Source organism: Stylophora pistillata, chromosome 7, assembly GCF_964205215.1.
Source record: "Stylophora pistillata chromosome 7, jaStyPist1.2, whole genome shotgun sequence".
Taxonomy (NCBI): domain Eukaryota; kingdom Metazoa; phylum Cnidaria; class Anthozoa; order Scleractinia; family Pocilloporidae; genus Stylophora; species Stylophora pistillata.
This window is the reverse complement of record NC_142525.1, coordinates 3350345-3372458: the sequence shown is the minus strand read 5'-3', so window position 1 is coordinate 3372458 and position 22114 is coordinate 3350345. Positions and strand designations below refer to the sequence as shown.

The window sequence follows — 22114 nt, the reverse complement described above, 5'->3', positions numbered from 1 at the left end:
AATAAGGTTTAAATCAGCGAACTTCCTCATGCCAATGATACTGATCTCTGGACAAGCGTAAGTAAGTAAGTAAGTAAGTAAGTATATCTATTCACGTGTAACACACAAGAGCTTACGACGAAGCTCGTAAGAACGTGCACGTGCTAAATACTAAAAAATATGCTATAACATGTAATAAAAAGTACGAAAACCGTAATCTTTACAATTTATGATTTATGGCCCATCCCTTCCAACCCGAAAATGTGCAGTAAGAAATCCCAAACTACTATAACTACTATGATGTATAACTCATCATTAATTAACCGTCCCTTTTAGCCCGATCTATATATAAAATATGTAATACTGCAGAAATCCCCAACTACTATAACTATTATAATGTTCAATTAAATATCGGGTAGCTTTGTCATTAAACCACAGGGATCCCAGACAAGCGACGAGTCTGGTTGTTTATTCGAAATATAAAGGAATGTATGGGAGAATATTGAAGAGTCTTATTACCGTAAACTTATATCATGAAATGTCTGAGTTAAAGCTCAGAATAAATGTAAACCTACCTCATATGCTTTTATAACCGTAACGGTGGCCAATTTACCATTTCAACTTTGTTGATATATCAAATTATTATCGTAACTTAGCTTGTCATGTTTTAACTTCAAATGTACTTTTCGACATGTGATCAATTGTTTCTTGATGGTCAAGTAAGTTGAAACTTAAAGTGCTACTATGATCAAATTTGGGGTCTCGTTTTTTATTACATATTTCGAAAATATATGTGAAAGTGACTTACCGTGCCAAGTTTGGAGTCGAAATATGATCTGGAAGTGTGTTTACTTGCACTACAATTTTCGTAAATGTCCTACCGCCATCATGACTCGATTCAGAAAATGACCGGGAGTAGTATTTGAAGGAGTTGGGGCGAGATGTGACGTAGAAACATCAATACGGCAAAACAAGGTACACAAACGTGGCTAATTTCGCATTCAGGACGAGATATTCTTGGAAGTTTTTGGAGGTTCTTTCTTCGCTTTTTTGACTAAAGCGAAAGTATGCCTGGTAGACGTTGTGTTTTTCAGGACTGTGGAAATATAAAGAACGATGAATTGGGGATTTCTAATCATAATTCTCCTGATTCGGGCAGCGTTAGACTAAAGTGGAAAAGGTTCGTGTCTATTCATTGGAAGGACTTCGAGCCAGTGGGAAAATTTGCTGTGTGCTCCGAGCATTTCACAAGGGATTGTTTTACGCTTGCTTTTCCGATGAAAGGCATGAAAAGAAAGTTGAAGAAGAGGACGTTTCCAACTATTTGGAAAAGATCCTTTGAAACAATATCAAAGCGGAGTCGACGATCGGTGAGTGAAATTACAATGTATTTGCGCTGTGCTTATCACCATAATATTTATTTCCTCACTTACCTGTGACATGATTTTTTTCTGGCATCGTTGTTCAATATTCGTGTAATGAATGCTCCGACTATTTAGACTTCCCCATGATGGTTGCATGTGTTTTCATACTTTTCCCCTTTCTTCTCATAGTTACAGTAAAACGGGCGTTGGCGAAAAAAATGGGTATTTGCGCTGAGTGAACGTGAAGTCAATTCCCCAATTCCCAGACCTTTCCACTCAAGCGTAAAATTTAGAAAAAGTGAAGCTACATAGAAATCCGGCTCTCTATTTTTTGAGATATTACCTTGCTGTTACTTTGAGATTTGACAGTACTCCAAAGTTCCCTCCAAGAAATCAGCAAATTTTGAGTTACACGCGAGTCTTTTAAAACGACCAAAAATGGACTTAGTCTGATTTCTACATTCTATAAGTTCGGTTACTGTTTGCGGGTTTTTTTTTTTTTTCGTCTGTATTTCAATTCTATTCTCACTGCCTGCAAATGATGCATACATTTTAAGGCAAAGATGTGGTTACACCTTGCTTCCATTTCTAGTTTTGAAAACATCGACATAAAGCTCACAAGGCTGACAGAGCAGTTCGAGCACGAACACCTGCAAAATAATGTGAAAAATTTTTCAAACGAAAGAAAAATACGTCTGTATAAAACCATTACTTGTCTGACCGCTTTAATAAAATTACCGTATAAAATCAGGACCACAGTTAATCACATAGCAACGATTTTACGACGGGTATTTGAAATTGGAAAATAAAAATATAAATCTACATTCCATGATAATACCATACCATTCATTCGCTGGCACCTGTCCCGAATATCTTCGCTGAAACTGTTGCTCCTCTTCTTCTTCGCGGTGAACTCTTTCGTTGTAGACCGCGGCTACTTCCTCGGTGGCAAGAGGTTCGTAACTGTCGTCGTACGGCGCAAATTCAGAAAAATCCCCAATCACTTCGTCAACTATAAAACTTTCTTGATCACTTTCAGATGTGCAGGAAGAGGAATCCGACGGAGATGACATCTTAAACGTCTTATAAACGGCTCTAAACACACAAGCTTTTCCCAAATGCGAATATTTTGGTTGATGTTTCTACGTAGCAGTGGATAAATCACGTGGTCAAACGCAAGACCGGTTTAAGAGATCTCGCGGGCTATTGTTTTGCGAACTTTGTAATGACGGACGGTATCTACGCACTTTTCAGTGGGAAATTTCCAGCCGCCGTACGCAAGTATCGATCCAGTTTTTCGCTATTTGCATAATTTTGAACTTATAGAAAAGATTTATGTTGAAAAAACCCGGAAACAAAACCAAAAATTTTCGTCGTAGTAGCACTTTAAATTTGGCGGTTGTATCAAATCTCGAAAATAAGCAAACTTCAAACAAGGGTTACTGCAAAACCAAAAATTATCCCAAAAAATTGAAAGTATATCTGAGAACGTCTATCCTTAAACTGTATCTGCAATATAGTTATTGGATTCTTCTTCGCGTACCGACAAGTGGTTTTGGCAGCTGTTTTAGGGTACCATCATGAGCTATCCTTGGTTTTCACCCACGTGACTTCTACCTTGACGACGGTTGCTATCCGCCATGTTGGTGCCCAAACAAACGCGCCCATTTAGAGAGATGACAGTGAGAAAAGCGAGCTTAACATGGTCCTTTGCGTTGTTTTTGGATGTGGAAGTAGAAGTGACCGAGATAAAGGGATTGGATTTTATCGAATACCTTCAGTGGTAACCAACAAAGGAGAATTTGAAGAAGAACTGACTACAGAGCGGAGAGAAAAATGGATAAAAGCGATCAGTCGCGACGACACGGAATCGAAAGGCGTGCTAAACAGCGAACGGGTATGTGGCAAGCATTTTGTTTCTGGGAAGCCAGCTCCTTCCTGGCATAAGCACGACGTAGATTGGGTGCCCACATTGCAACTTGGCAAGAGAAATTATCGCCCTACGTTAGACCATGTTGCAAACGCAGAGAGAGCGGAAAGGGCAAAGAAGCGAAAGCAACTTGCGGTCGAACGACAAGAACGAGAAGCGGCAGAGAAACGTCAAAAGCTTGTGGAAAGCAGCCGTCGTGCTGCTCAGATCGACTTTAGTCAGCCAAGTACTTCGACAGAAGAAGAGGGAAATCGAAACGAAGGGAACGAGGAGGCCTTTTCTTCTGATATGTCGGCCATAGCAGTTAGGGAAGGTGAACAAATCGAACCAGAAACTGTTAAGGACGCCGAGTGCCAAACTACCGAGTTTGACTACATGTTTCAGACAAGCAAATATCAAGCCCCAAACAAGGATTTCTTTGACACTGACGATAAAGTTCGCTTTTACACTGGGCTACCATCTATGGAAGTACTGATGGTTGTTTTCGAGCACGTCTCCTCACATGTTACACGGCAAACACAGTCGCTCAACAGATTTCAAGAATTCATCATTGTTCTTATGAAACTAAGACTAAATGCACCGCTGCAGGATCTTGCATACCGGTTTGTTGTTTCACTGTCAACAATTTCCAGAATATTTTCCCACTGGATTGTTGCGATGGACACGAGGTTATTTCGCTTTGTGTACTGGCCAGACAGGGATCAACTGTGGAGAACAATGCCTCAGTGCTTTCAGTATGCATTCGGAAAGAAAACAACTGTTGTGATCGACTGCTTTGAAGTATTTATCGAGAGGCCTTCAAACTTGCTAGCCAGGGCACAGACCTTTTCAAGTTACAAACATCACAATACAATCAAAATTCTGGTAGGGATAACACCACAAGGAACTATTTCATATGTGTCTGAAGCCTGGGGAGGTCGTGTCTCAGATAAATTTTTAACTGAGAACTGTGGCTTCCTAGACAAACTGAGTCCAGGAGACATGGTGATGGCTGACCGGGGATTCACCATCACTGAAAGTGTTGGACTGAAACATGCTAAACTGGTTATACCAGCTTTCACAAAGGGTAAATCTCAGCTCGACCCAGTGGATGTGGAGCAGACCAGAGGCATTGCAAATGTCAGAATTCATGTTGAACGCGTCATTGGACTACTTAGACGGAAGTATACAATACTGGAAGGTACCTTGCCAACTGACTTCCTTATCTGTAATCATGAAAACTCTGACAGGTGTACTGCACTGGTGGATCATATGATAAGAGTTTGTGCAGCTCTTGTTAATTTTTGTCCTCCAATTGTGCCATTTGATTAGATCAACTTCACATTTAAATACCTTAAGTCTTCCATTAAGCCACCTGTGTATTTTTCATTTATTTTAGGGATACACAGGGGAATGAGATTAGGACATAGATCCTGATATGATTTAAAGCTGCAAAGTTTTGCTTCCAAATGTACTTGATCAAAACAAGCTCCCAAGATATCTAATTACATAACATTTTCATGACACCTTATTTTTTAGTCGCAACATTTAAGTGACAGTCCTCAGATAAGTGTTGTGAATACAACATGAAAATCAAGAAAGAATAAGTTATTACTACTGAGTGTATTAAAAGCAGATTGCAAGTCCAAAAGAAAGTAAATTGTGGGCGTTAACTTAAATCTGAATATTTGACCTTCAGCTACATAAGTAGCTTTTTAAACCAATTTCATGCAACTGGGCTGTTGAAAATGTGTGAATTTTTAAAATCATTTCTTAGTTCAAAGACTTTTTGCATAACATTGCTAAGAGCAAAGATCCTCTCACTCAAAAATGTGACATTAAAATGACTCAAAATACAGAATTTTCACACAATCACTAAATTTAAATGTCATGGAAAATTATTTGTGAACCTCAAAATCACAAAATAAAGGTGTGGCTAAAGTTCCATGTATAAGGTATCTTTTTGTGGGTGGTTTCATAAATTTCTTCCTCTAAAGAGGGCTGGCTTAATAGAGGATTTACAGTAGATCCAATGTGTGGTATGATTTTGGATATGAAATATGAAAGATTTTTTATATCATCACTTTGGCCACTGGATTTCCTCATTTTACAACAGAATTTACTTCCCCTGTAAAATGAACGACCTCTGCCCTTTTAAAAGTCCTTTCCCTTTTATGTTTAGGTATAACATTTTCTTTGAATTTCGCCTTTTGAAACAAACAAAAAACAACTAAATAAGGGAAACTTAATATGTCTGAATGTAATTCAGGGTTCAATTCAATAAAACTCTTACAAGTGTAATTGACAACCATAGCTATTGTTTTCAACCTCTGAGACAATACATACACTTTTGAATTACAACTGCAAAAGTTTTATTGAACTGCCTCTGGTCTCGATTATTACAATTAGTTGTCAAGTTGCCACCAGTTTCATTAAGCAAATGAGGCAGCCAAGGAATGAAAATTAAAAAATAAATAAACATTCATTCATTATATGCAGTTCACATGTTATTGTTCTTCCTTAGTGGGGTAGGACTAGATTGCAAAATTTATGTAATTGTGAATTGTAGTGTACATAGTCTTAGCCAGGGATATACTTAGGATGTAAAAATTGGGGGTTCAGTTTAAAATTTGCAGGCTTTAACAGTTTCATCATTACAATATTTTCTGTTTTTCACATATTTTCACAGCTACAGCCAAGTAAGGGCCTGTAGGCTACATCCTAGGGAGGTGGGAATGTGTGTTTTTAGACAATATCTATACCCACCCCATGGAAGGTCATTAGAAATTTTGAGGAGGGGGGTGGGTTCAAACAAAAAACCTTCCATGGGGGAGGTATGGATATTTTCTGGAACCACACAATAGCTGCCAGATATCCTATGAGAAGGCTTTGTCTGAATTGCTTTAACTCAAAGCCACAGATTCAAAACTGAAATATCTCAAAATTATATTATACAAAATTACAGAGGATTTTCCATGTTCCTTTTCATGTTGAAAAATAGGCATATGTTTTCAAAATGAAGGAAACAAGCTGATTCTGTCACTTCTTAGACATGCTGCCAAATGAGGTCTCATACCTTGAACATCAAAATTTATATATGTGGGGTCTACTCCAAAGACCAAGCAGGTAGCAAATGCAACTGCAAAAACCCCACAGTCACTGCCATTTGTTTGTTGCTGCACTGGCTTTGGGTCAAGAGCAATCAAGCGTCCCCCTAATAAATCATTTGTTTGTTCCTCTACTTCTTGAATAATGACTGAGTCATGATAGAGGCTATCAAAAAGGTTTACATGTCCAGGCACACATCCTATTGAGCTAATACACACCCAATGATCGTTCCCAGTGTGCAAAATTTGAACGAATTCACCACTAACAACATCAAAATTTCTAACGGGGCCAAGTGTCGGTCGCTGAAAACCTGCGATTGTCGGATTCTCCTGTTTTAATAATACATGGGCTTGTTGGATGATATCACAGTCCAGCCATCCAGTAGGATTAACAATTAAATCAAAATGGTTGTCCGATAGATTTGCTAATGCACTGGTCTTACCAGTTTCACCCTGGAGGACTTTCGTAATGACAACATCACTTTCATCCTCACTACTGGAGGAATCTGATGAAGAAGAACAAGTGATAAAGGTGTCATTAGCTTGGGCAGGGGTGACCTTTTTGCATGGAGGGCATTTCCAGGTTGTTCTGTGATTGTTTGGATATCGCTTCAAACCAAGACAAGCAAGGTGGAAGTATTTTCCATTTGTGCAGCTTTCTCCATGGCACTCAACTAACTTGTCTGTAGGGGTAGGCTTTGCCTTGCAAATACAAATGCTGTCATGTTTCATTACTGCTTGATGTGACACAACAGTAGGTCTTGGGGATTTTCTGGTATTCCCTTTCCTCTTGAACTGAGGCAGTCTGCAGCAGTGAGGGCAGTACCAGGTCTTTGGCATTGCAATGGAGGTGAGAGAGAGACAAGAAGGGTGAAGCCTTTGATAAGGGCAGTCACTGTTACTACACAAAATGCTGTCCTCGTCTCTTTCTCTTCGGCAAAAACAAATGGCATCCTTGCTCGGTAATGTAGGTGGTAGTGTGCACCTTCGGGTGTACCACCGTCCCAAAATCTCTGGGAGAATGCATATTCTCCAGAAAGTTTCTAGTTTAGGCAAAACAGAGTTCCAGTGCTGCACATCTGGATATACATGCTGCACAAACAAGTTAGTGTTTTTTGCCTTATCAATGGCATACACCACAAAGTCATCATACTGAAGATCTGGAACTGAGAAAAGCTGCTGCTGTACTTGATAGTAGTAGCTGTGGCTCTGTTTCAGCTGTAAATTCCCATTTACTTTTTCCAGGCAGGAATTTTTATGTTGAACATAGTCATCAAAGTTGCTGTCAATGATGACTACTGGACATTTAACTTCCCCACATCCACTTCCACAACAGTCACATGACACGAGAAAGTCAGGAGTGACATGAAGAAATGGATTCTCTTGGTTGATGAATGACCCGCACTTCTTGACTTCTAAGTTCACATGACGAGCTTTCATGGATGCTTCATATGCCTTTATGGCATCGACTTCGTGCTTCTGCCCATACCTCGTAGCTTTAGTGTTGACTTTATAGAGGCTTGGATAACAAACTGTCTTTATCAAAGACTGGGAGGGCTGGGCAAGGTTTGTGTGAAAGGCTGAAAAGCACTGAGATGCACCAATTCTACCAGCACGATGTCTATAAAAACCAGAACCACTTGCTTGAGTTCGTGTGCTGATTTCTACTTTTCTGATGTGTTCCTCAGAAACACCCAATGTTACCTCAACACACATTTTGATTAATTCCGGGTAATCCAGCTCAAGATTTTTCGTTTCAAATAAATCAGGAATGATTGGCAGTGTGCGGCTTTCATCAATAAATTGGTCAGCATGGGGATCAATTAAGCTAAGTGCTACAGCTTTGATTTTGCAAGCGTTTAGCTTGGCATAGACCTGCTGCATTTCCCCATCTGATGGAATCGCATTAGATATAAATGTTTGATCACACCGTTCGTCCAGGATTTTGCTTCCTTCGCCAGTATTTTGATGTGATGTCTCGATTTTCTGTTCAAGCGAGCTTTTGAGTTTTTTTGCCGAGGAAAAGTCAATGTCCCTTACCTTTGCATATGGTACTCCGTTGACATATGTTGGCAAAATCCACGTGCATTTTGTTTGAGTACAGGCGAGCTTTCCTTGAATCCGTGTCACAGCTTCGATGTAAAACATCACGCTCGCTACATGGGAACAGGATTCAGCTAGTCCTGCCTTGCAGCCTAAGCAATGGGCAGAAATAATGGTGCCGTCCTTTTCTACAATGATCCAAATGTTCACAAGAGGATCGTTCATTCGCTGCGAATGTCTCACCTTGGCCACAACAACAATCTTGCCCGCTATTTCTTTCCCTTGAACTGACGCAACAAATCCAGAAACCATCTGATTGTACGCCTCCAAACTTTTGAAGGCCTTGAACTGCTTGTTTGTGTAATAGCTTGTCTCCAAAACTAAATAGGACAGCAAGTCCGAGACTTCTATAGGAGGCAAACATTCTGAACTGAACTGCTCGCTCGGTATGGCCGCTGGATCTACGCCAACCACAGAAATTTTCTTCAAATAGCGCTCTCGGACGTGGCTTTCGAGGTTATTTGCGTAGGATGAAAGCACTGGTATCTGACCTTGTGATTTTGGGTCGTTTTCTTGGGAAATATCCATTGGAAAGATGAATTATTTGAAGACTTTGAACGCGAGCGCTCAGAAATGGCATACATTTCCATATAATTTCACACCTCGCATGGGCACCAACATGGCGGAAACCAAATTTGCATAAACTTATGACGTCAGCTGAAAACCGAGAATTGAAAAACAGCCGCAAGGTGTCATCGAGAAAAAGTTCATAAAATATTTATAACGAGAACATATCTGCTTTCATGATATCAATGAATTTTTCAAGGCCCTAACTATTATGTTATTGCAAAGGAAAATTCACAGATCATTTTCGACTTACGCTGGCAAGCCATGAATATGACAGAATTTCGATATTTCGAATATCGAAATTTGGCTCGATCCGTACTCGACCGTTTTTATTTAATTACTCTAAAAAAAAAAAAGATAAGAAAAAACTAACCCTGTTTTGGTTACTTTGGTACAAGGGTCTATCAATATAGAAAGTATGAGCGAAATCGATTTTTTGGCTGTGTCCGCGATTTTGATGATCATATCTGATTTTTACTGACAGTGCCTCAGTTAATAGCTGAGCTTTCCTTGCAAGAGCCAGTTGAAGCTTGAATGTTGCAGCTGGTTTCTTTGTTACCATCATTTTTATCATTGTCATGATTATTACTATTATTATCGTTATTATTATTATTATTGACGGGAAAGACAGCTACTATGGGATACTTACTCAAACTTGCATGTGTTATTACTAAGTGCGACAGCTTATTTTAGAACAAAGTGACTTGTTTTGTCATCACAGAGTGAGTCAGCATTTTCGTTACAAAGTACTATCAAAGTTCCACAGGTATTACAAAATGCTTCAGGTGTTATAATAAAGTGCTACCGGTGTAATTACAAAATTCGACAGGCATTAAAAAGCGCTGCAGGTGTGATGACATGGTGCGACATGTTTTATTCTAATTGCGAAGCACAGGAAGTGTTATTACAGGCTGAATTTATCATTACATAGTGCAACAGAACAAGATATGGCTTCGAAGGTGACGGTCGTATTGTTATTCCTTTTGGGTAATGCACATTTTTCCCCCGAAGACAACCCTCAAAATTTCGGCTTTTTTGAAACCCTAGAAAATAAGAGGTTGAAAGGATATCTTGCTAAACGGTTTGATTCACCAAGTTTGTTATCGTGCGGTCAGCAATGTCTAAGAAACACCTGGTGCACTTCCACCAACTTCAAGTTTTCCTCCAAGGGGAAAGACGATGGAACTTGTGAACTGAACAAGCACGACATGTCCATTGTTAACGAAAACAACAATTTCTCCGACGACGAAGGAACGACTTTCTCGCTGTTACTTAAGGTCAGAATCAACATTATATGTTCTCTGATTATCATTTGGAACGGTCATCATTTACCATCGAGGGGGGGAGGGGCGAAAGGACTTTTGTGTCACGAAAAATGATCCCCTTAAGCTCTGTAATATTCTTTAGACTCCCCCTTCCCCCCTCCCCCTGATAATAAGCAGTTATTGACAGTCAGTTTAAACTACAGCCCCCCCCCGCCCTTTAAACTCTGTTGGTGACGACTAAATAGGAGGGAAAATGAATAGAAAGCTACAACGAGACAGAAACTTACCAAACGCTGAGGGAAATCTAGGAAACACAACACACTTACACGGAAAGGGTTTAAACAGAACCCAGAAAAACATGGCACTTTGGGGACGGCGTATTTACTAAAAGTGCGAAAATAATGGTCAATAAATGAATGAGTGAAAACAAGAAAAGAATACACGTAAATTAATAAGTGTCAGAAAGATACGAAATGCGAGAGAAAATCGAGAAATTTGCTTCAACCCACGTGTATCCTCCCAAAATCCCCCCATCCTTGTTGTAAGTTGAAACCAGCTATAACGATGCATTAATGGTACATTACTTTGTCATATTTTCAAAATGCACGCATGTTGTTCGTAATTTAATGGGAAAGCTGGACGGTTCTCTATTATAAGGACACCTCTAGATAAGCATGCATCAATTGTCATATATCTTTGTCCTTTTTCACATTTAGTTTATTCGCGAGTCTTGAGGTCTCCGGGTGAGAGGGTAACAAAATAGAGCCGTAAAGATGTTCGTGCTTGGATCAAACGTTTCTTGGTTCAAAATTCTTTATTAAATCATCCACACATTTCTCAATATGTACTAATCTAGTTGATAGGGTGTTTTAATTTTCACTCACTGCTATCGACAGGTCTGTCAAAAAGGATGGGTTCTCCATTCTCGATCATGTTACCTTGTCCTCGACATCCCAACGCAGAGTTGGACTGAAGCCCGCAGGATTTGCAAGAGCCACGGGGGAGATTTGCCAATAATCAAATCTGCCGATGAGAACAAATTTATACGCAATACAGTGCAAAGCTTGAGTGTATGGATTGGACTTTACAGAAAACCGGACAATGAGTTTTACTGGATTGATGATACTCCTTTGACAAGTCGATTTTCTTTATGGGCAGAGGGAGAACCAAACAATTATGGAAACCAGAATGAGGATTGTGTGCAGATGTATGGTGGAGAGGATTCACAACTTGGAAAATGGAATGACGTCCCCTGCAACTTTTTTAGTCATCTTACGGCCCCTTCAATTATTTGCAGGAGCGGCCTATTTTGATTCAACTCATCCACAGATCCCATCTTAGCGTTGCGTAGATCTGTTGTAAGTTTTGTTAAAAGTGTCGACATGAAGTGATTAAGAACGCTTTAAGATGCACTTTCATCTGAGTAGTTGGTAAATGGACTTGACCCTTGTTGGCCCATGCTCTGTGAGAAGAAGTTGTCCTTACTTGGATCATGATGATGTAAATTCTAAAGGTAAAGTTAGTCTCGTAGATAAAGACTGATAGTTTCTAAAGAAACTGTTTGGCGCTGCGTCGGTGGGGGTAACGAAATAATTTGAATATATCAACAAAAGTTGAAATGGTAAATTGGCCACTGTTACGGTTACAAAAGCTGACGTTTCGAGCGTTAGCCCTTCGTCGGAGCCTTCGTTAGCCCTTCGTCGTCCGACCTCGTCCGACGAAGGGCTAACGCTCGAAACGTCAGCTTTTATAACCGTAACGGTGGCCAATTTACCATTTCAACTTTGTTGATATATTCAAATTATTTCGTTACCCCCACCGACGCAGCGCCAAACAGTTTCTTTAGAAACTATCAGCCTTTATTCATTTGTATTTTGATTGCTGCGACCACTAACTTTTGTTTTAACTTGTAGGTTTGTTTTGTATTATTGATGATTTGGTATGTAGATTTCCAAACACCGCTGTAACTTCTAATTGTTACTGCGAAGTTAAAAAATTGGCAGTCTGTGAGCGCATGTATCTACGTGATTATTTATAGCTGATTTACTTGTGTTGGCTAATTTTAATCAAAGACTAGTTTCTTATATAGGGGGAGCAGATATTATTAAATGGATGATCCAATTTTAACCAGAAGCAATTAATCGTGTAAATATATTATGTCACGGCACATTGACACCTGAACCGCTCGTAGCCGCCTGGACCACGGGATTGGCTCGCGCGAAAACGCTTTTTCCCCTTACCTCCCCCACTAAGCAGAATTCTGTCCCAAAACCTCCTCTTTCGTCAGGAGATCAACAAACCAATCAGAATCCGTCGTTTGCGCATATGTTTTAATAGCTTTCGGGAGTACTAGAGGGGTATTATTCCATGCGTTCACACTAAATGATCAAATTTGAAAACATATGGCGTCCGTGCGGCCGACCTCCAAAATCATCAAGTCGGAGTTTTCGTTCCTTTGCGATCGAGTTAGACCTTGTGGAGCACAGAATATAAAGTAGTAATGCTACAGAATAAAGGCTGATAGTTTCTAAAGAAACTGTTTGGGGCTGCGTCGTGGGGGGTGACGAAATAATTTGGATATACCAACAAAGTTGAAATGGTAAATTGGCCACCGTAACGATTACAAAAGCTGACGTTTCGAGCGTTAGCCCTTCGTCGGAGCGAATAGAGGAATTGTGGGTTGTGTTGTGTTTTTTAAAGGCAGAAAATGGAGCTACGTTATTGGTGGGAACATGGCAACGAGAAAAACACGAATAAATTAGTGAAATGAAAAGCGTTCGTTGCTCCCCGTGGGATTTAGACTGCCGGTTTGAAAGATGAGCTGTTGTTCAAGAGTTTTACGGCTTTCCGTGCTACCTAAGTGTAAGGCAAGACCGCAGATTGCCATATGTTGCTTAGAATGATTAGGTAAATTAATCAGGCCTGATTTTTTTTAAGGTCTGATTTTCGCTATTGCATAAATAGCGCTCTCTACTGCGAGGATCGTGCATCATACGTATCTATAACCGCAGTTCAAAATATATGAACTTCATATATTCATCGTATCTGATTTATCATCACGGGTTTATTACGAATCAACTTAACGGCCTGCTCCCAGTTGGCTTGTTAGCTCAATTGGTAGAGCGCTGCACTAGTATCGCAGAGGTCAGTGGTTCGAATCCCGTACAGGCCTGATTTTTTTCAGGTCTGATTTTCGCTATTGCATAAAAAGCGCTCTCTAATATACTGCGAGGATCGTGCATCATATGTATCTATAAGCGCAGTTCAAAATATATGAACTTCATATTTTCATCGTATCTGATGTAAATTAAAATGTCTAGCGACGGGTTTCGATGTGCCCCTGCCATTCCTTTCCACGTCACGAAGGTGTTCTCGGATTCGGTCACCTAGTCTTCTGCCTGTTTCGCCGATGTATATCGGTTTATGTAGCGTCATATAAGGAACCGTTTGACCAATCAGATTGCTAGAAACTCTTTGCTCAGCTCTGAAATTATACTAAATATATATAACAACATAATAACGCATAATAGCATTCCAACGTAATAATTGATTATATATATATGTATGAGATACAATGAATATATGAAGTTCATATATTTTGAACTGCGGTATTAGATACGTATGATGCACGATCCTCGCAGTAGGTAGCGCTATTTATGCAATAGCGAAAATCAGACCTGAAAAAAAATCAGGCCTGTACGGGACTCGAACCACTGACCTCTGCGATACTAGTGCAGCGCTCTACCAATTGAGCTGACAAGCCAACTCGGAGCAGGCCGTTAAGTTGATTCGTAATAAACCCGTGAAAGTGATAAATGAGATACAATGAATATATGAAGTTCATATATTTTGAACTGCGGTATTAGATACGTATGATGCACGATCCTCGCAGTAGATAGCGCTATTTATGCAATAGCGAAAATCAGACCTGAAAAAAATCAGGGCTGTACGGGACTCGAACCACTGACCTCTGCGATACTAGTGCAGCGCTCTACCAATTGAGCTAACAAGCCAACTCGGAGCAGGCCGTTAAGTTGATTCGTAATAAACCCGTGAAAGTGATAAATGAGATACAATGAATATATGAAGTTCATATATTTTGAACTGCGGTATTAGATACGTATGATGCACGATCCTCGCAGTAGATAGCGCTATTTATGCAATAGCGAAAATCAGACCTGAAAAAAATCAGGCTATTGTATAAATAGCGCTATCTACTGCGAGGATCGTGCATCATACGTGTCTAATACCGCAGTTCAAAATACATGAACTTCATATATTCATGGAATCTCATTTATCACTTTCACGGGTTTATTACGAATCAACTTAACGGCCTGCTCCGAGTTGGCTTGTTAGCTCAATTGGTAGAACGCTGCACTAGTATCGCAGAGGTCAGTGGTTCGAGTCCCGTACAGGCCTGATTTTTTTCAGGTCTGATTTTCGCTATTGCATAAATAGCGCTATCTACTGCGAGGATCGTGCATCATACATATATATGTATCGTATATGTGTACGATCCTTCGCAGTAAAGCACTATTTAAGCAATAGTGAAAATCAGACCTGAAAAAAATTTAGGCCTGTACGGGATTCGAACCAATGACCTCTGCGATACTAGTGCAGCGCTCTACCAATTGAGCTAACAAGCCAACTGGGAGCAGGCCATCAAATTAATTCGACATAAATTCGTAAGATGATAAATCAAACAACAAACATATGAAATACATATATATGAACTGCGGTTATGAAACGTATATGTGCACGATCCTTCGCAGTCAATAGTGCTTAAATAGTGCTTTACTGCGAAGGATCGTGCACATATACGTTTCATAACTGCAGTTCATATATATGTATTTCATATGTTTGTTGTTTGATTTATCATCTTACGAGTTTATGTCGAATTAATTTGATGGCCTGCTCCCAGTTGGCTTGTTAGCTCAATTGGTAGAGCGCTGCACTAGTATCGCAGAGGTCAGTGGTTCGAATCCCGTACAGGCCTGGATTTTTTTCCAGGTCTGATTTTCACTATTGCTTAAATAGTGCTTTACTGCGAAGGATTGTGCACATATACGTTTCATAACCGCAGTTCATATATATGTATTTCATATATATGTATATATATGTATATATATAACTAACTGCAGACAGAACTGTTTCGGCCTTCTGGGTCTCATCAGTGCAGTGCTGATGCTAGGATGGAGGAGAACCGAGACGGTCACCCCAAACAACCCAACCTTTGTGGTTTCGTCTAAGCCATGCCAGAGTGCTCAAACTAGAGTAAACTAGCGAGCATGCGCATATATATATATATATAGGGAGAGAGAGAGAGAGAGAGAGAGAGAGAGAGAGAGAGAGAGAGATTAAGCTTGGTGTCCGTGAAACAGTGCTCGATACAAATAGTAGAGCGGGTATAATATGTGGTAGTCGGAAAAAAACAACTAGAGATACATCCCTACAGACCTGTTTCGTGGTTGCCCACTCATCAGGGGATTTTAATGGTAGAATAATGCGATACCATCGCTTATATATTACACAAATTGCTAATTAACATGGTTTATGCAGTGTGAAAAGTGTCAAGTCAGTTGTTGCGTAGGAGTGCTCTGTTTGTGTGTCGGCAGGAAGAGACGAGTTCGTTACGCTTGTTGAGTGTTGATAGGTCTGGGTGGCAGATGATTAAGAATTTCTCCTTAAGGCATAGGTTGCATCGTTTGCTTGAGCTGTTGTAGGGCAGGCAGGAAGATAGAATGCGCCAGGTGATGAAATAATTGATGTTGTTGTATTTAAGTGTCCAGATGTGTTTGCTGAGTTCGGTGGAGTTGCGGTGTTTTGCGTGTCGGAATGATGAGGCGTGGTTGTTGTAGCGCGACTTAAAGTCGTTTGCAGTGAGCCCGATGTATGTATCTGTCGTGCTGTTGTCTTTACGTGTAATGGTAGCTTGGTATATGACAGATTGTTGGAGGCAGTTTCCGTCTAGAGGACATGAGTTTTTCTGTCGGCAGTTGCATTTCTTGTTGTTGTTTGCAGTAGAGGTGTCGGTTGTGGCGGTGGCGTTAGTCAGCAGCTCAAGCAAACGATGCAGCCTATGCCTTAAAGAGAAATTCCTAATCATCTGCCACCCAGACCTATCAACACTCAACAAGCGTAACGAACTCGTCTCTTCCTGCCGACACAGAAACAAAGCACTCCTACGCAACAACTGACTTGACACTTTTCACACTGCATAAACCATGTTAATTAGCAATTAGTTTATTATATAAGCGATGGTATCGCATTATTCTACCATTAAAATCCCATGATGAGTGGGCAACCACGAAACAGGTCTCTAGGGATACAAGAAACAAACCCTAAAAACTAAGAGATAAGAATACTAAATATGTTAATATTTAGTATTCTTATTAACATATTTAGTATTCTTATCTCTTAGTTTTTAGGGTTTGTTTCTTGTATTTTGTCCATTTCTTTCTTTGTAATTGGATTTTTTGTTATCTTTTCATTAGCACCAGTTCATTAGTCGTTACCTGTAATTACGTAATCATTAGCACTTCGATCCTATTTAATGCTCTTTTTTCATTTCAAAAGTTGTGAATAACTGAAGGTCTCTGACCGAAACGTTTCTTATTGAAATTTTTTATATTTTTTACGTCAGAAGTTTTCCATCCTCGCAATGTTTTAAACTTTCTATATATATATATATATATTCTTGGATTTGATTTGAATGTATTTCGAAGAGCGCTCAACTCTTAGAGGAGCATTAATAATTATTACGAACTGGTTCAAGACTTCAGAGGTAGTTCATCGTTTTATTACGACAGCTCTGTTTCGTATGGTCGAAAATGACCACACTCATCAGGTAATTTCAACGATTGATCGTTAACTTACAATTACTGGCTATAAAAGCTGGAGTACGGTTGCTACTGGAGATATGAAAACAACGCTACTTATCCATATAAGTCATGTGACTGGTATGCATAATTTCGGAGATTGTTACTTGATTATGAAGTTTTTAAGGAGGTATCTGTTTCTATGGGAGCATGAACATGAGCTAGCAACGGTTTGACTCACCCAGTTTGTCATCGTGCGTTCAAGAATGTCTGAGAAACATCTGGTGTAGTTCCACCAACTTCAAGTTGTCCTCCATGAAGAAAAGCATTAAAGGAACTTGTGAACTGAACAAGCACGACATTTCCGTTGTGAACGAAAAAAGTAACTTTGCTGATCAGAAAGAAACGACTTTCACATTGCTTTCACAGGTAAGATTTATACTGCGCATGTTCTAAGAGACCTGTCATTATTTGTAGCCTGAAGGATGGGGTGGAGGATCGGGGGGGGGGGGGCACATGGATTACAGGGGGAATAGAAGAGGGAAAAGTTGCCGCCAACAGAGTATTAAGAGGGGGACTGGAAAATTGACTGGCAATGAACTGCCAATGAGTGGGGTCAAAAGAGAACTACAGAGCCCTCTGACACTCTTAAAATTTCCTTCCCCCCCTCCCCCCGTGATAAATCATGACCGGTCCCTGAGAAGTGGAAGTCCACTTGTCACGTTGCATCGATAGCACGTGATAATTTGGTGGTCCAGTCATTTGTAAATATGTACTGATCTAAGTGTTTTTAGTATGTACAACATGGGTGAAAGGTGCTTATTGCGCTCGTGATTGGCTGATTAGGAAGTGATAAGCAAGTAGCCCTGTTCTGATCGTGCTCGATAACTTTTGACCAACTTTTGGCGTTTGGAGCACCTGTTTGTGGTTCTAGCAACCTCGAGCAATATTTCCTTTTCTGAGCAATTTTTGGGCAAAATAATGATAGGTCAGAGCACATACATCAAACTCATGAAGGTCAACGACTTCACTTTATGCAATTTCTTTTAATGTTTATTAACCATTTGAACTCATAACCTGTTCCTTGACAACGCTTTGCAGGCCTATCGTTAGACTTTAAAATATCCTAAAAAATCTGTCTCATAATTGTGAGCAATTCTTTAAAGCTAAGTTTCCCTCTAGTTTTCTCAACGATCTTAGCAATATTATTGTGAACAACGTAAAATCAAGCTTCTGATTGACGTTTATATAAAAACGTCAAGAAACTCAGGTGGCAAATTTGAGTATTTCGGTGGGCAAGCTTCTAGCAGTTTACAAGCGCAATCGAAACAGACTATGAGTAGGTACTATTCACCTCCGAACAGCCATAGAGACAAAATCGCGCGTCAACAATTTAATTTCTGATTATTTTGCGGTTTAACGATGGATATTTACCTCACCACTCTTAAACTCCACTTCGAAAAATCATATTCAATTAATCGGCTTAAGTATTTTTAACCTAACCATCTCATTTTCCACCGACTGATAACAATAGGTTTGTCAGAGAAAATGGGTTCTCCATTCTCAATCGTGTTATCTGATTCTCAACGCCCCAACGCAGAATTGGACCGAGGTCCGCAGGATTTGCCAGAGCCACGGGGGAGACCTTTCAATAATCAGATCTGCTGATGAGAACAGTTTCATTCTCAACCTGATTCAAAATCAGTACAAGACATGGGCGTATGGATTTCTTTATGGGCCAATGGAAAACCGAACAGTCATAGCAAGAGGGAGAAATGTGCCAACATGTTTGCCGGAAAGTATCTCCCGTCTGAAAAGTGGAACGACGTTATCTGTAATTTTTCTCGAGAGAACCAACAGGATGCACCTTTTGTTCTTTGCCAGAAAGGTTTTTTGTGACTCTATAGACCCCATCTCGACGCTATGTAGACCTTTTCTAGCTTTTGTAGAAAGCGTCAGGTAAAGGTGAAGTCTGTTTACGAGCCTAGTGGCCCATTAGGCCGGTGCTTAACTCCAGTTTCTGTAGCATGAAGCGATTAGGAGTATTTCTACTCCCCCATGGATGGGATACCAGTCCATCGCAGGGTTACCCCCAGCATTTAATTGCCGGTACCCATTTATACACCTGGGTGAAGAGAGGCACTGTCAGAGTAAAGTGTCTTGCCTAAGAACACAACACAATGTCCCGGCCGGGGTTCGAACCCGGACCACTCGATCCGGAGTCGAGCGCACTAACCATGAGGCCACCGCGCCTCCACGTAGAAAGCGTCAACACGAGGCAAAAAGATATATACACGGTGTGTTCTAATCTACTAGTAAATGGACTGGGCGCTTGTTAATCTTTGTGAGATGGAGTTGTCGAAGTAAAAGTCCGCTGAAACTCGCACTTGAAACGTCGGTTTTGGAAAATCTCCACGGTAGTCAATCTACCTTATCAACTCTTAATAAAACTAAATTATGTTTTAATACCCCCCAGAAATTTACCCCTCCTGGACAAAAGTTGAATTTCATGTTTTTAAACCTGAGATCCCATGATAAGATCCAAAACACAAATCTGACATTTTTTAAGAGAAAAAAGACCTTGAAATTATTCGCCTTGAACGTAAGTCGCGCGGGTTTTCGACATTTTTCCGTCGGTGGCATCATGATCGGGTTGAATTTTATTGAATTTTCCACTATGGACAAAGAAAGGAAACAAATGCTCAGCTCTTTTTATTTTGTTTTTTTTTTTTTTTCGTGATTTAAATCTCACAGTTATTAAAATAGAAATAAATTTTATCTGCACATGGTCAAGATCTGGCTACAAATCTTTTTATAACATAACCAAAGTAAAGCGCGCACTCTGATTGGTCAATTTAGCGTCGCCCATTTGCCCATGGGTGTACGCTGCTGACGTGACAAATGCAGACTATTTTTCCGCGCGCGCTTGTTTTGTTCTGGTCACGTAAGATTTGTTAAATAAAAGGGAACTCTTTAGCTACAATGTGTTAATGTTATGTTATAAAACAAATGGTAAACACCGCAGCGTACACTACTGAGTTATGGATGCACTTGGGAGGTTTGCTAAGCACTCAAGAAGCTAGAGTCGCTCTCGGCTATCGCCTCGAGCGACTCTTACGCTTCTTTCGTGCTTAGCAACCTCCCGAGTACATCCATAACTCAATAGTGTACGCTGTGGTGTTTACCATTTGTTAATTCTGACTCAGCCTCTTAATTGTACAACGTTAACAATCTAAATGTATCTATAGAAAGCTGTAGGTCCCTCGGGGAACTTTTCACTTATTATTGGCATGCAAATAGAAATTCAAAATTTCAGCAAGTTTATTTACATAACTCTTGTCAAATTGTTTTTTTTTTTTTTGATTTTGTATACGGAAATGTTTAAGTTAATAGGACTACCGTACTTTGTACCCCTTCCATTTGAAAATATTATTTGTAGACACAGAGCTTCATCTTTAATAAGTGCTACCTTTTTTATTTTGTGCCTGATATGTCATGTTAATTCATCTTATCCGGAAGAAGCCCTTGATTGGTTTAAGGAAAAATTTAGTTTAATTTGAACACTGCTAATTCACTTGTCATCACACAAATGAACAAACATGCAACTACCAGTGAACTTTTCATGAGAAAATGGCAGATGTTTGAGGCTGCAAAATGTTAGCACTCCAGTTTTTTGGGGAGCTGGAGAGTACTGATGAGTGATAAATGGATTTGATAAAAGGGTTAAGTGAAGCGTACATTAATTGTGTAAATAAAATAGCAGAACGAAGCTTAAGGAACCGAGAGATTTTAGAATTCTATTCAGTGATCTGAGTATATTAGAGCTCAGCTTTTAAACAAACAGAAAGCTGAATTGACTTCAGCAGCATTGGAAAAGTAACACAATTTAAATTGATAGAGTTGATAATTTCCTCAACAACAGAAATGTCGTGTTTGTTCATTACCAAGTTACTTTGCCGTCCTTCTTAGAGGGCAAATTGAATATGATTTTGTAGAAGAACGCCACCTATTTCTAAGTATCACTGACTGCATGATAGCAAACCAGGAGGGTCAAGCCGTTTGCACGTTATTCAACTTTTTAAAACTATGATTCGCATTAATTCTTTCTTTAAAGAGCCAAGCCAAATTCCTTTTAGCACTCTTCATTTCCCACCAATTTTTCCCCCTCGACAAACTGTTTGTCTGGAAACAATCTTTTTTATTTCAAATTAAACACGAACCCATAATTCCAATGATTCTTTATTAACTGAATCATATTCACTACAATTCAACAGTTTACTAGAACTAAAGGGAGGTATGGCTTCGCAGAAGACAATTGTGTTGTTATTTCTGTTTGTAACCACAGCACGTTTTTCCGCCGAAAACAACCCTAAAATTTCTCGTTTTCAATTTTTGAAACTTATAAAAATGAGAAGCTGATTGGATACACTGTCAAACAAAATATTTTTGTCTGCGTCTGCAAAGTGAAATTTTACCAGTATCTGTAAAATAAACAGAACATGAAGTCCTTTCAGAGTGACTTGGATAAGATAGCTGATTGGTGTAAGGATTATAAAATGAAAATAAACACAAAGAAATGTAAGATCATGAGAATTACTATGAAAAAGAGTCCTTTAGTTTGGGACTATTACCTAAACGGTGTACATATACATAGGGATTTAGGCCTTCTCACCAGCTCCAATTTATCATGGAACGCACACGTAGATTCTGTATGCGCTAGGGTTAATAAGATTCTTGGTCTGGTGAAAAGAACATGTAGAGATTTGAAAGATATCACTACATTGAAAACATTATACCGCAGTCTTGTCAGACCCCTGCTCGAGTATTCATGTGAAACCTGGAATCCTCATACAGAACGCAATATCAATAAAATAGAGGCAATTCAGAGGGAAACTAAGTTTATTCTTAAATCTGATGAGGATTATGATGTTAGATTAAAGAAATTAAAATCACATAGTTTATTTCATAGAAGATACATCAGGGATGTTGTTTTTTTATTCAA

General features: G+C 39.6%; 4 protein-coding genes and 1 pseudogene across 4 annotated transcripts; 3 read left to right on the top strand and 2 right to left on the bottom strand.

The window, feature by feature from the left end:
- Positions 1–1548: 1548 nt before the first annotated feature.
- LOC148726198 (uncharacterized) lies at positions 1549–2416 on the bottom strand. Its single transcript, XM_088728507.1, has 2 exons — positions 2187–2416; positions 1549–1993 (listed from the first exon to the last, which is right to left on the bottom strand). Exons 1-2 carry the CDS (start codon positions 2414–2416, stop codon positions 1819–1821), a joined length of 405 nt encoding a protein of 134 aa, XP_088584633.1. The 3' UTR covers positions 1549–1818.
- A 589-nt stretch (positions 2417–3005) lies between these two features.
- Positions 3006–5746, top strand: LOC148726197 (uncharacterized). The gene has a single exon (XM_088728590.1). The coding sequence runs from the start codon at positions 3046–3048 to the stop codon at positions 4582–4584; it is 1539 nt and encodes a 512-aa protein (XP_088584716.1). The 5' UTR covers positions 3006–3045; the 3' UTR covers positions 4585–5746.
- Positions 5488–9133, bottom strand: LOC148726196 (uncharacterized). Its single transcript, XM_088728589.1, has one exon. It carries the CDS (start codon positions 8988–8990, stop codon positions 6264–6266), a length of 2727 nt encoding a protein of 908 aa, XP_088584715.1. The 5' UTR covers positions 8991–9133; the 3' UTR covers positions 5488–6263.
- Positions 9134–9201: 68 nt separating this feature from the next.
- On the top strand, positions 9202–12494 carry LOC148726195 (C-type lectin domain family 4 member D-like). The gene is made up of 2 exons (XM_088728711.1): positions 9202–10306; positions 11191–12494. Exons 1-2 carry the CDS (start codon positions 9977–9979, stop codon positions 11605–11607), a joined length of 747 nt encoding a protein of 248 aa, XP_088584837.1. The 5' UTR covers positions 9202–9976; the 3' UTR covers positions 11608–12494.
- LOC148726194 (CD209 antigen-like protein 2) lies at positions 11729–19573 on the top strand (annotated as a pseudogene).
- The last annotated feature ends 2541 nt before the right edge of the window (positions 19574–22114 follow it).

Excerpts from the sequence above, each read along its gene's own strand:
- LOC148726198 (XM_088728507.1), bottom strand. The coding sequence starts at position 2,416 with ATGTCATCTCCGTCGGATTCCTCTTCCTGCACATCTGAAAGTGATCAA. Across the intron at positions 1,994-2,186 it reads CAGGTGCCAGCGAATGAATG|GTGTTCGTGCTCGAACTGCT; the intron begins GTATGGTATTAT and ends ATTATTTTGCAG.
- LOC148726197 (XM_088728590.1), top strand. The coding sequence starts at position 3,046 with ATGGTCCTTTGCGTTGTTTTTGGATGTGGAAGTAGAAGTGACCGAGAT.
- LOC148726196 (XM_088728589.1), bottom strand. The coding sequence starts at position 8,990 with ATGGATATTTCCCAAGAAAACGACCCAAAATCACAAGGTCAGATACCA.
- LOC148726195 (XM_088728711.1), top strand. The coding sequence starts at position 9,977 with ATGGCTTCGAAGGTGACGGTCGTATTGTTATTCCTTTTGGGTAATGCA. Across the intron at positions 10,307-11,190 it reads CTTTCTCGCTGTTACTTAAG|GTCTGTCAAAAAGGATGGGT; the intron begins GTCAGAATCAAC and ends TGCTATCGACAG.